Genomic DNA, 14,444 nt, shown 5'->3' on the forward strand with positions numbered 1-14,444 from the left:
CTGTAGTGGGGTTGGATGTTCGATAGGCTGTTGGTTGACCAAGATTTTTTTTAGCCGAGCAGTGCAAAATATATACTTTTTTATCATGGCACTCGAGACACCGGTCATTTGGGCCTGTCCCAGTGGAATAATCCATTGAGGAGGCCACAGAGTTGCCACTGTCCAAGAATATTGGGATTGTGGCTAAGATGCACAAGGCACGTCTCCAGAATGCGCGCTCCCGCCTTTTTGTGCGCATTCATTGTTTCATAACTTCATTGTGTGAATTGTTGCCCTCTGATTGGTATTCTATCAATTCTCCATTACATACAGTACCAGTCTAAAGTTCGAACACACCTACTCAGGGTTTTTCTTTATTTTTTACTATTTCCTACATTGTAGAATAATAGTGAATACATCAAAACTATGAAATAACACACATGGAATCATGTAGGAACCAAAAATATGTAAAACAAATTAAAATAATATTTTAGATTCTTCAAAGTAGCCACCCTTCGCATTGATGACAGCTTTACACACTCTTGGCATTCTCTCAATCAGCTTCACCTGGAATGCTTTTCCAACCGTCTTAGAGTTCCCACATATGCTGAGAACTTGTTGGCTGCTTTTCCTTCAGTCTGCGGTCCAACTCATCCCAAACCATCTCGATTGGGTTGAGGTCGGGTGATTGTGGAGGCCAGGTCATCTGATGCAGCACTCCATCACTCTCCTCCTTGGTAAATAGCCCTTACACAGCCTGGAGGTGTGTTGGGTCATTGTTCTGTTGAAAAACAAATTATTGTCCCACTAAGCGCAAACCAGATGGGCTGGTGTATCGCTGTTGGTTAAATGTACCTTGAATAAATCACTGACAGTGTCACCAGCAAAGCACCCCCATACCATCGCACCACCTCCATGCTTCACGGTGGGAACCACACATGCAGAGATCATCCGCTCACTTACTCTGCGTCTCACAAAGACCGTTGATCGTTGTCATCATCTGACACTAATTAGCATAACGCAACGGACATAAATATTTCTAGAAAATATTCCTATTCATGAAAATCACAAATGAAATATATTGAAACACAGCTTAGCCTTCTGTTAATCACCCTGTCATCTCAGATTTTCAAAATATGCTTTACAGCCAAAGCTAGACAAGCATTTGTGTAAGTTTATCGATAGCCTAGCATAGCATTTTGTCCAGCTAGCAGCAGGTAACTTGGTCACGGAAATCAGAAAAGCAATCAAATTAAATCGTTTACCTTTGATGCGCTTCGGATGTTTTCACTCACGAGCCTCCCAGTTAGATAGAAAATGTTCCTTTTTTCCAAAAATATTATTTTTGTAGGCGAAATAGCTCCGTTTGTTCTTCACGTTTGGCTGAGAAATCGCCCGGAAATTGCAGTCACGAAAACGGCAAAAAATATTCAGAATTAGCGCCATAATATCGACAGAAACATGGCAAACGTTGTTTATAATCAATCCTCAAGGTGTTTTTCAATTATCTATTCGATAATATATCAACCAGGACTGGTGGCTTCTTAGTAGGATAGAGAGAAACAATGGCCGCATTTGTCCTTTACGCACCAAACACTCTAAGAGACTTCAGCTGACCACTGACGCAATGTTGACGTTCAGGCAATTTTTTAAAAATAAAAGCCTGAAACTATGTATTATGACACTAGACACATTAGGGAAGCCATAGAAAAAGTAATCTGGTTGATAGCCCATTCACTGCTCAATAGGGACGCATAGGAACGCAGAGCCTTCTAAATAAGAGTCCCTTCCTGTTTGGATTTTTCTCAGGCTTTCGCCTGCAACATCAGTTCTGTTATACTCAGACAATATGTTTAGTTTCGGAAACTTCAGAGGGTTTTCTATCCAAATCTAGCTTTTACGGCTGAGTAGCGGGCAGTTTAATTTGGGCACGTTTTTCATTCAAGCTACCCAATACTGCCCCCTACCCCAAAGAAGTTAATTGAAATGCATTCTAGGTGACTACGTCATGAAGCTGGTTGAGATAATGCGAAGAGTGTGCAAAGTTGTCATCAAGGCAAAGGGTGGCTACTTTGAAGAATCTAAAATCTATTTTGATTTGTTTAACCCTTTTTTGGTCACTATATGATTCCATATGTGTTATTTTATAGTTGTGATGCCGTCACGATCATTCTAAAATGTAACAATAAAAACCCTTGAATGAGTAGGTGTGTCAACTCGTGCTACAGTTGAAGGTTACATACACCTTAGCCAAATGCATTTAAACTCAGTTTTTCACAATTCCTGACATTTAATCCTAGTAAAAACTCCCTGTCTTAGGTCAGTTAAGATCACCACTTTATTTAAGAATGTGAATGTCAGAATAATAGTAGAGTTATTTATTTCAGCTTTTATTTCTTTCATCACATTCCCAGTGGGTCAGAAGTTTACATACACTCAATTAGTATTTGGTAGCATTTCTTAAAAAATGTTTAACTTGGGTCAAATGTTTTGGGTAGCCTTCCACAAGCTTCCCACAATAAGTTGGGTGTATTTTAGTCCATTCCTTCTAACAGAGCTGGTGTAACTGAGTCAGGTTTGTAGGCCTCCTTGCTCGCACACGCTTTTTCAGTTCTGCCCACTGCCCGAGTTACACTAGGAACGCACAATCCCTCCATCAGTGCACAGTCTGTCCGCAATAGGCTGAGAGAGGCTGGACTGGGGGCTTGTAGGCCTGTTGTAAGGCAGGTCCTCACTAGACATCACCGGCAACAACATCACCTATGGGCACAAACCCACCGTCGCTGGACCAGACAGGACTGTCAAAAAGTGCTCCTCACTGACGAGTCGCGGTTTTGTCTAACCAGGGGTGATGGTCGATTCGCTTTTATTGTCGAAGGAATGAGTGTTACACCGAGGGCTGTACACTGGAGCGGGATCGATTTGGAGGTGGAGGGTCCGTCATGGTCTGGGACAGCATCATCGGACTGAGCTTGTTGTCATTGCAGGCAATCTCAACGCTGTGCGTTACAGGGAAGACATCCTCCCTCATGTGGTACCCTTTCTGCAGGCTCATCCTGACATGACCCTCCAGCATGACAATGCCACCAGCCATACTGCTCGTTCTGTGCGTGATTTCCTGCAAGACAGGAATGTCAGTGTTCTGCCATGGCCAGCGAAGAGCCCGAATCTCAATCCCATTGAGCACGTCTGGCACCTGTTGGATCGGAGGGTAAGGGCTAGGGCCATTCCCCCCAGAGATGTCTGGGAACTTGCAGGTGCCTTGGTGGAAGATTGGGGTAACATCTCACAGCAAATCTGGTGCAGTCCATGAGGAAGAGATGCACCGCAGTACTTAATGCAGCTGGTGTTGCAAGTTTGTTAGCACTAGTTTTGGGCTGACCCAGTTGATAGTTGATAAAATATTCTGAAGTTGGTTGTTGGCCATGCCTAGCCAGTCTGATTTATAGGATATTTATTTTTATCAGGATCATTTCTACCTGCAAGCTGCGGTGTTTTTATTTATTTTTATTTAACTGTTATATTTTATAAGATAAGTTGACTGAGAACACATTCTCATTTACAGCAATGGCCTGGGGACTAGTTACAAGGGACAGAAGGGGGGATGAATGAGCCAATTGTAAGCTTATTTGTTTGTGTAGTCTATTTTAACATGGTTGGCAATAAGCTACCTTTTAGATTTGTATAATTTTAATTTAGATAGAATGTATATTAATCACAGACTTTGATTTTGAGAAAACTGTTGTAAATTAAATAAAACTGTTACATGAAAACGTGCATATGAAAATCAAAAGTGGGCCGCAAATCATAGGAAATGGTAAGATAAATTGCCAATTACCCGCAACTTCAGAAGCATAACTGCAGAATCTGCAAAGGCCAGCAGGAGGAGGAGGATCCTAAAGTTTTTTTTATTTTGGTGAGACCATCTCGATCTCTGGCTCACTCTTGAGTCAGTTTGTTTTAATGATTTAATCAGCATCAGACAAGCTCAGTACATGTAGTTAATTTTATTCAAACACATAGGGTGTGTCTATATATGGAAAAATGCACATTTTACAATTTCAACCAATCGATTGGTCAAAGAAAGACTACTCTCGGTCGAACAAGTAAAAACAAAAGTCTATAGTTTGAGAAGCTGGACACTTATCCAGTGACTGCATACATTTTCATTCGTTCTGGTCCCCCCGTGGGAATCGAACCCACCACCCTGGCTTTGCAAGTGCCATGCTATACCATTTGAGCGACACGGTCAGGACAGTTTTTAGTGTTGTGTGAATTCTGGTCCAGACGTTGTGGATCAACACCGTTGGCTTAGCACTGTGTCGGTCTGTGTCAGCAGTTTCGGCGGCTATAGAAGAGAAATGTCTGAATTAAATTAATGAATTAAATGAGAAGTACGTGGTGTCCACAACAGTTTTACACCATGTCTGAATGAAATGAGAAGTCCATGGTGCCACCACAGTTTTACACCATGTCTGAATGAAATGAGAAGTCCATGGTGTTCACCACAGTTTTATACCATGTCTGCAGGATGCAGTCCTGCCTGCTTCCTAAATGGAGCTGTTGGGTGGAATTTTCCAAAGTGATCACACTCAAATAAGTAATCTGCCCCATGTTAGTTTATGGATATATAAACTCCACTAAATGGGTACTGAACGTTCTTCTAAAATATACATGAGGACATATAGACTTATTTTTTTGGGTGATCATTTTGTAACATTTCATCACAGAGCAAGTTGTTATCTTGCCTCGTGCCCAGACACTATGTCCTCGTCCATATGACTTGATAAAGCTGTTTGACAGTTGGTAATGCAAAGTTATGCACTCATAGGATAATTATTATAACGTGATGACGAATTACGAATTAATGTTTCTCTTCTTTCAACAGTTTGGATTTTGAGGAGTGTGCCCACAAGTTGATCAAGATGGACTTTCCTGACAGCCAAACAGTAGGTTACAATACTTATTCTCCCAGTACCCTTCCACCAGTGTACTTTTCCCTAGCTGCCAGCCTGCCGTGTCATGCCCATCTAATCTAAAGAGCTTCCAAAGCCTTTTATCTGAACCCTAACCGTCATCTAAATATTTGTTTCTGGTCTCCTGGGTTGTTGGATTCTTCCAAGTCACTCGGTAAGCATTTGTCATCTTAATTTCCTTGTTTTGCAGCTTTACACAGCCCAAATAAAGCCCTCATTTAGGAACTGGGTATACTCCACGATGATTTAAATGATAAAATACCCCCCAAGCGGCCCCTTTTCAACATATGTGGACATTGTAATAACCAACTGCTATATATTTTTCTGTAGAAATTCAGTAGTAGGCAGAGGTTTATTGGTATCCTACACACTGTTAAAGCACCTACACCTTTTATGTTTGGAAGCATATCTTCTGAGTTCACCTTTTTAATGCACCTTTTATGTTTCAAAATTGATTAAATATATTTTTTCTCCCCTGTCTATACACAATACCAAAGTGAAAACATGTTTTTAGACATGTTGGCAAATTTGTTGAAAATTAAATGCATAATATAAGTATTCACACCCCTTTACTGGTTCACCAAATAGGGCTGGGAGATATGGCCAAAATGTAATATCCTGTTATAGCACATTTTCTGTAAATTCAATGAATAAATAGTTTATATAACATGATTACATGTAAAGGCCTATTTCTTATTACATGTTGAATTACACTCAACAAATAAAAGGTGCTTACTCATATTTGATTATTTATCCTTTTATTTAGGACCTTTGTGCAAATTTTCAATTAAGCATGTTATATAAAATATGAATATAAAAAAATATTTAAAAAGTAAATAGAAAACACTTCAACTAGTTGAAAACAAAATAAATATACGCCTAAAATACGTAAATGTATGTATATGTGTATTTATATATATTATGTAAATATATTGTGTATATGTATATATACACATACATACATACATACATACATACATACATACATACATACATACATACATACATACATACAGTGGGGCAAAAAAGTATTTAGTCAGCCACCAATTGTGCAAGTTCATCATAGGTACACTTCAACTATGACAGACAAAATGAGAATTACAGGCCTCATCTTTTTAAGTGGGAGAACTTGCACAATTCGTGGCTGACTAAATACTTTTTTGCCCCACTGTGTGTGTGTGTGTGTACACAGCTTTTATTTCTCTCATCACATTCCCAGTGGGTCAGAAGTTTACATACACACTCAATTAGTATTTGGTAGGATTGCCTTTAAATTGTTTAACTTGGGTCAAATGTGTCGGGTAGCCTTCCACAAGCTTCCCACAGTAGATTGGGTGCATTTTGGCCCATTCCTCCTGACAGAGCTGGTGTAACTGAGTCAGGATTGTAGGCCTCCTTGCTCGCACACACTTTTTCAGTTCTGCCCACACATTTTCTATAGGGTTGAGGTCAGGGCTTTGTGATGGCTACTCCAATACCTTGACTTTGTTGTCCTTAAGCCATTTTTCCACAACTTTGGAAGTATGCTTGGGGTCATTGTCCATTTGGAAGACCCATTTATGAACAAGCTTTAACTTCCTGACTGATGTCTTGATGTTGCTTCAATATATCCACATAATTCTCTATCTCATGAAGCCATCTATTTTGTGAAGTGCACCAGTCCCTCCTGCAGCAAAGCACCCCCACAACATGATGCTGCCACCCCCGTGCTTCCCCCTTTCCTCCAAACATAACGATGGTCATTATGGCCAAACAGTTCAGTTTTTGGTTCATCAGACGAGAGGACATTTCTCCAAAAAGTATGATCTGTGTCTCCATGTGCAGTTGCGAAATTTAGTCTGGCCAAACTTAGCTACTGGCCATGAATGACGGTCAGGGAGGTGACCAAGAACACAATGACCACTCTGACAGAACTACAACGTTCCTTGGCTGAGATGGTAGAACTCTCAGAAGGACAATTGTCTCGATAGCACCAATCAGGACTTTATTGGAGATGAAAGCCAGATGGAAGCCACTCCTGAGAAAAAGGCACATGACAGCCTGTCTGCCTGATGTTTACAAATAGGCATGTGAAAGATTCTGAGCACGTAAGGCAAAAGATTCTGTGGGCTGAGACAAAAATCAAACTCTTTGGCCAAAGCACTATCTGGAGAAAACCAAGCACAGCTCATCACATGTAACACCATCCCTACCATGAAGCATGGTGGTGCTTCAGAGTGCAAATGACCTTAGACTGGGGGCAAAGATTAATGTTCCAACAGGACAATGATCCCAAGCATACACCCAAAGCAATGCTGGAATGGCTTCAGAACAAGAATGTGAAAATCCTTGAGTGGCCCAGCCAAAGCCCGGACTTGAATCCCATTGAAAATCTGTGGAAAGACTTGAAGATTGCTGTTCACTGCCGCTCCCCATCTAACTTAACAGAGCTTGAAAAAATCTCCAAGGAAGAATGGGAGAAAAGCTGGTAGACATACCCAGGACAAGTCAAAGCTGTAATCACTGCCAAAGGTGTGGATACTTAGGTAAATTTGATTTCTGTATTACATTTTCAATAAATGTTAGCACTTTCATTATTGGAATTGTGTGTAGAAAAAAAATATATTTAATACATCAGGCTGTAATACAACAAAATGTGCAATTAAGTCAAGGAGTATGGATACTTTCTGAAGGCACTGTATGTTACCTTTAATAGCTGTACGATAGGTCGTGTTTCTTCTAGTAGCCTGCCAACACTACATACGTTTGTGGGTTGAAATAATATTATGTGATCACTTCCATTTACCTGTACTCTGCAATACATTTGGTGTCTTATGTAATTCCATAAGAAATGGATTGAAAATAAAGCTATGATATGTAAGTAAATAGTGTAGCTAAGACAATTTACCCAGCCATCTTTGATATATCTGTCTTTTCCCTGCTGTATTAAGGAATTACTTCGGCTTAGATCACGTGTACATTGTGTCATGTAGCCACGGGGTCAGCAGTTGTATAACACATCAAATGGCTGCTTTTGTGAGTGTGCTACTAAGTAGGTCACTTTAAACATTTTTAAAAATCATCAGTGTGCCCATCGTCTAGCTTTTGTTGTGGCAGGACAGTGTCTGACAGAGCTTCATCTGGTAGTGGCTGTATTATATAGCTTGCTATATGGCTATTCTTGGGAGTGGCATTTCTTGAGCTCATGCAGATGATTGACGTACTAGACTATTTGGTTCACGTTTTTGTAACCTATGATATTTTAATGAATTGTTCTCTGAACCTATAGCTGTGTTTTGTTCATGGCTTCTACATCATGACCTTATAATTGATTCCTAAATACATGCCGAGGTGTTCCAAAACACATCATTGTGCGATGAGCACAGAGTAAGGAACTGTCAGTTTCCTCACAGCTGCCATCCAGACCTTAATTGTAACTGTTTACTGGCCACTTGGTCCCAGCTCAGACTGTACAGCCACAGTCATTACCTGGATAATTGAGATAATAGGCTACTATACTGTAACATTTGTAGAGACAATTTACTTTTCCCTTTCCTGTCCCACTCCTCCTTCCTTACATATTTATCTTGCTCACTCTTTCTTGCTCATTTGATCTCTTTTTCAGACTCACCTACTATCCTTCCCCCTAGCTCTCTGTTACCATATCAGTCACAGATAATTAGAGATGGAAGAAGATTGAGAAAGGTCTTTGTTAAAGTGAGGAGTGACTGTAATGAGTACTGATGGACTATGATTAAACTACCCTGCAGGTCCTGTTTGTCTGAAATACAAGGTCATTAGAGGGGGGGCAGGCAGAGGTTTGGCAGCTCTATATCATGGATTCAGATTAAGCCTACTCCTGGGAAAGAAGACCTTTTAAATTAGGATTTTCCACTGAGCATGCTTTTTAGTCCAGGACTATTCTTAATCTGGGTCCACTGAATCACTTTTACTCCTCTGTCAATGTTAAGTATACTGTCATGGCCGGGGTGAGTTTATAATTGACAGACCGGCTCGATTCGGTCTTATTTAGGAACATTTGAAATTGTGTTTTTTTACATTGGATAAAAGTAGAAACTCCTAGCTAGAAATTGTATATCATACACTACAGTTGAGGAACAATAGAAAAGTAATTCAGCTTTGAAAGTTGATAAACTTGTAACCTCACTTTTGAGAAAATGGCCTTTGAATATTTTGGTACACCTACTGGAGACCTCCTCTTTGTCTACACCCATTCAGTATCGTTCATACCCTCTCTTAAGGTTTAGCCCCACATATGTCTTTAAGGATTTGCGTGGGAGACTGAGGAGTAGGGTTGATCTGAACGTTCTGTCCTAACAACACCAGTCAAGCACCCAAGTTAACTGACTAACATTGGCTAACATTGACTAACATTGCTAGCTCCTTCCAGACACAAATGAGAGAACAGCTCACTCTGATCATTTTACACACCCATGCAGAGCTCGTTAGGCTGTTTCTATGTTATCCAGAGCGTTGGTGACTGTGCTGCTGGCAACAATTTTTTGCCCATGTTTACTGACACCGGGCATATTCAACAGGTGTTGAGAATTTGTAAATTTGTCAGTTATTCTGAGCAAATTTACCTGCTACGTCTATCAACAGTTGTCGCAGTGACATAAACATTCTATTGAAATGGTTACTTGCATAGTGGAGTCTTGTTAAGACATGTAGCAAGCTAAACCACGAACCATAATCCCAACTCATAATGTTACTACCCTGCATGACTCTGCAGGTAGCTAACCAACCAGGTTCAATGTTAGCTAGCTAGCTAACATTAGGCTATAACTAGCAAAGCAAATGGCTCTGAGATACGAATAATATTACTACACAGATCATACACGTAATATTAGCTAGCGATCAAGCCAGCCAGACAGCTAATGTTAGCTCGCTAGCTAACAGTACACTTTTACTTCAAATGAAAACGACTCTCTGACAGAATTAGAAAAGTGTAATATTTGAAAATGTAGCTATATCCCTCTCTCACAGATGCCATGGTTGCCCTTAGTTTGAAGATGTAATCCTGAGACAGGTGTTTTCTCCATCTCCTTAGCTATCATACTCTAATTCCACCAGGCCTTCCACTGATTTCAAAACTCGGTCCTCCAGAAAGTGTAAAGCAACACTTAAGCAGTTCTGCCAAGTGATTTTTTTTTTAAGCCGCATTAGAAAGGATTACCTAGACATAGTGACAAGCTCAAATAGACAGAAGCATGCTACATGGCAGACCAATCCAAACTCATCTCTCGGCATGTCCAGACAATCCATTATCTCAGCCAATCATGGCTAGCGGGACGGATGCTGTCTTTTTCCATGGCTAAACCAACTAGGCTCATAATTTAACAATTGTATTCATATTTACAGATAGCATACAAGTTTGTTATTAAGGCACACGTTCAAATGGCTTTCCTGTGAAGTTGTGATGCCCGTCATATGCCTAGTTTCCTGAAACGAGTCACATAAGCATCCTCCCATAACTAGATATTAGCCTACATGGCTGAACAGGCCATTGGCCGTTTAACTACACTTTAATCTACACAGCATCCATCTACAGTGCATTCAGAAACCCACACCCCTTGACCTTTTCCACATTTTGACGTGTTACAGCCTGAATTTCAAATGGATTAAATCTAGATGTTGTGTTACTGATCTACACACAGTACACCATAATGTCAGTGGCTTTCTTTTTAGGCATTTTTACAAATTCATTCAATTAAACTCTGAAATGTCTTGAGTCAAGTTTTCTAGCCTTTTGTTATGGCAAGCCTAAATAAATCCTGTTTGCAATAAAGTAATACTGCAAAAAATGTGACAAAGAAGTACTCTTTGGCTGCATCATGTTATGGGTATGCTTATCATCGGCAAGGACTAGGGAGTTTTTTTAGGATAAAGAAATAAAAGGAATAGAGCTAAGCAAAGGGCAAAAATCTAGTGGGAAAACAAATTCACCTTTCAGCAGGACAATTACCAAAAACAAAAGGTCCGAATATACACTAGAGTTGCTTAACAAGACGCCAACTACACAGAACTTGAGTGATTGTTTTAAAGAATGGGCAAATAACGTACAGTCCATGTGTGCAAAGCTCTTAGCCTTACCCAGAAAGCTGTAATCGCTGCCAAAGGTGATTCTAACATGAATTGACTCAAGGTGTTAAATACTTATCTAATCAAGATGTACTGTATTAGTGTTTTATATTCAATCATTTTGTGTAGATCGTGAACTAAAAATGACAAATCCATTTTAATCCCACTTTGTAACACAACAGAATTTGGAAAGTCAATGTGTGAATAATTTCTGAAGGCATTGTATATATTTTACCCAGTGGATTTCTGTTAAGATAATTAGGCTCCTCTGAGGCAAGTCACATTAATAGGAGTTTAGATTTTTCTGATTTCGTATAGTATATCTAATATATTAATGGTGTGGATATCTGAGTGGATAATGTGAACATATTAGGATTATGACACATTCACACAGTTTTATTCATTTATCTAAGGTGTGATATCCCAAATTTGACACCCTAGGCTACATCTTGGGGCTGGATTGGCCTATATGACGCAGTCACACAGCCTATTATTCATTCATTTCTATGAGGTGTGATTGTGTGAACTGTAAAGTAGACTTAATAAAGAAGATTGGCTGTGTGTACGGCTAGCAGCGCTACCACCACTGTCTACTAGTCTGGCAATGTGATTATTGTCCTTGTCAGCAGTGAGAGAGAGAGAACACATCACTGTAAGGGGAGTGAGAGTGAAGAATGAATCAGTCGGTTCCTCTCTCGTTATTCACAGCACATCTGCTTGCCTCCATGACTCACCATGCTAGTTTGGTCTGCTAGAAAAATTAAGATTGATAAAGCAGGACAGATCAATCTCAGCCAGTATTTCAGTGATCTTTAATATTAGATTATTTATTTTTGCAAGTTACATTTTACTGGTTCATACCCGTATGGCATGCTTAGCTGCTACCCATAGTAGTAGCTAAGCACACCAATGTTGTTAGTTTACAGTCTTTCAGCTGCAGAGCCTCGGAGATTGTCGAGGGATGGTGTTATAAATTATATGCTGTTGTATTAAAGAGTGTAGGAGTTGTTTCATCTTTAGAATCCAGGACAAATTAAAATGTACATTCATTTACTGAACCCGATGTGGATTGAAATATTTATTTCCTATTTTTCAAAGTCAATTCTTGACTTAAAATGGGTTAATTCTTTGACAAACCTTTTACTGGAAGTTGTCTCTCTCCTTGGAATTATTTGTTAAGTATTCAGCCTCCTGTGTTGCAGCCGCATGGAGTGAGACCCTCCTGGCAGAGGGAAGCCCATAGAAATATAATTATAAGAACAGGAATGTCCGTCCCATGGTGGCGGGAGATGCATTAGCACAGCAGCGGTCCTTTGGGGTAGGGGGAAGATGGATGGAAGGAACACAGGAAAGGAGAGGGGGAGATGGAAGGGCTTCGTCTGCCCGTGAAGCTATCTATCCAGTGCTAAAAGCATTCAGAGGACATCCTGTTTGCTTGCCTGCTTTCAGGGTTTTACACTAAGTAACGTGACTGTCTATGACACCATATGTGTTGAAGTGGCCCTGGGTGTTCAAGCTAGTCAAGGCAAAGCAAGACTCATATTCGAGACGGTTCTGAAATTATTCTTGTTGAATGCTTTTTATTATTCCATATGGAATTCCAGCTGCTGATGGGTAGCGAGCTAGTAGTTCTGTCAGTGTCAATCACATTCCCTGTGCTCCTCAACCTAGGCTAGGTCTCCTCAGCCTGCAGCTTCTAGTCCCTGAGCCAAAGGTTAGAGTTGGGCTCCTCTCTCTCACACACACCAGATGGGAAAGGACAGTACATGCTGTAAGGGAAGAGAATGTCACCCGGTCTGCCTGTATAGCCCCAACCTGCACCCCCCTCCTGAACACAATAGGCACTGACGACCACAGAGAGATGGCATGACATTATGTCCTGAGACGGCTGCTACACTACAGCCACAGAGACCCCAGGTGCTGCCGGATGAATGGTGTAGGGTGTGGGCCTAATGCTGCTGGGAAACCCCACGCTTCCTTTACTGCCCAGCCCAAAGTAATACCATTGTCATACCAGGGTACTATACCCACCCAGCTCGTAGGTATTGATGTCTTTCCCTGTCCATAGACTGCTTTCATGGTAAGGAAAAAGCATGTAATCATAGAACTACACTACATGACCAAAACTGTGGACACCGGCTCGTCGAACATATCATTCCAAAATCACGGGAAATAATATGGAGTTGGTCCCCCTTTGCTGCTATAGCAGCCTCCACTTGTCTGGGAAGGTTTTCCACTAGATAGTGCGGTGGGGACTTGCTGCCATTCAGTCATGAGCGTTAGTGAGGTTGGGCACTGATGTTGTGCGTTTAGCTCTGGCTTGCAGTCGGCATTCCAATTCATCCCAAAGGTGTTCGATGGGGTTGGGGTCAGGGCTCTGTGCAGGCCAGTCTAGTTCTTCCACACCAATCTCGACAAACCATTTCTGTATGGACCTCGCTTTGGGCACGGGGGCATTGTCATGCTGAAACAGGAAAGGCCTTCCCCAAACTGTTCCCAGAAAGTTGGAAGCACAAAATCGTCTAGAATGTCATTGTATGCTGAAGTGTTAAGATTTCCCTTCACTTGAAATACGGGGCCTAGCCCGAACCATGAAAAACAGCCCCAGACCATTATTTGTCCTCCACGAAACTTTACAGTTGGCACCATGCATTTGGGCGGGTAGCGTTCTCCTGGCATCCGCCAAACCCAGATTCGTACGTCGGACTGCCAGATGGGGAAGCAGGATTCATGCACTCCAGAGAATGCGTTTCCACTGCTCCAGAGTCCAATGGTGGCGAGCTTTACACCACTCCAGCCGTCGCTTGGCATTGCGCCCGGTGATATTAGGCTTGTGTGGCTGCTCGGCCATGGAAACCCATTTCATGAAGCTCCCGACAAACAGTTATTGGGCTGACGTTGCTTCCAGAGGCAGTTTGGAACTCGGGAGGTAGTGTTGCAACCGAGGACAGACGATTTCTACGTACTTCAGCACTTGGCGGTCCCGTTCTGTAAGCTGGTGTGGCCTACCACTTTGTGGCTAAGCCATTGTTGCTCCTAGACGTTTCCACTTCACAATAACAGCACTTACAGTTGACCGGGGTAACTTTAGCAGGGCAGTCATTTTACAAACTGAGTTGTTGGAAAGGTGGCATCCTATGACGGTGCATCGTTGAAAGTCACTGAGCTCTTCAGTAAGCCCATTCTACTGCTAATGTTTGTCTATGGAGATTGCATGTCTGTGCTCGACACCTGTCAGCAACAGGTGTGGCTGAAATAGCCTAATCCACTCATTTGAAGTGGTGTCCACATAGTTTTGAATATATATAGTGTATTTCTATATGGTTCTATATCTATGCATGTAATCCTCACACTTCCTATGGAGCCTAGAGTAGCAGAAAAATACCAGAGTAATACTCACCCAGATAT

General features: G+C 41.2%; 1 protein-coding gene across 3 annotated transcripts in view; it reads left to right on the forward strand.

The window, feature by feature from the left end:
* The window catches only part of cwc22 (CWC22 spliceosome associated protein homolog), a 45,309-nt gene that overhangs the window by 20,977 nt on the left and 9,888 nt on the right, over positions 1 to 14,444 (forward strand). For all 3 annotated transcript variants that reach the window (XM_020461440.2, XM_020461441.2, XM_031805501.1), the window contains exon 15: positions 4,868 to 4,928. In XM_020461440.2, coding sequence (XP_020317029.1) covers positions 4,868 to 4,928 — 61 coding nt within the window. The remainder of the gene's footprint in view (positions 1 to 4,867; positions 4,929 to 14,444) is intronic.

Source organism: Oncorhynchus kisutch, linkage group LG26, assembly GCF_002021735.2.
Source record: "Oncorhynchus kisutch isolate 150728-3 linkage group LG26, Okis_V2, whole genome shotgun sequence".
Classification (NCBI taxonomy): domain Eukaryota; kingdom Metazoa; phylum Chordata; class Actinopteri; order Salmoniformes; family Salmonidae; genus Oncorhynchus; species Oncorhynchus kisutch.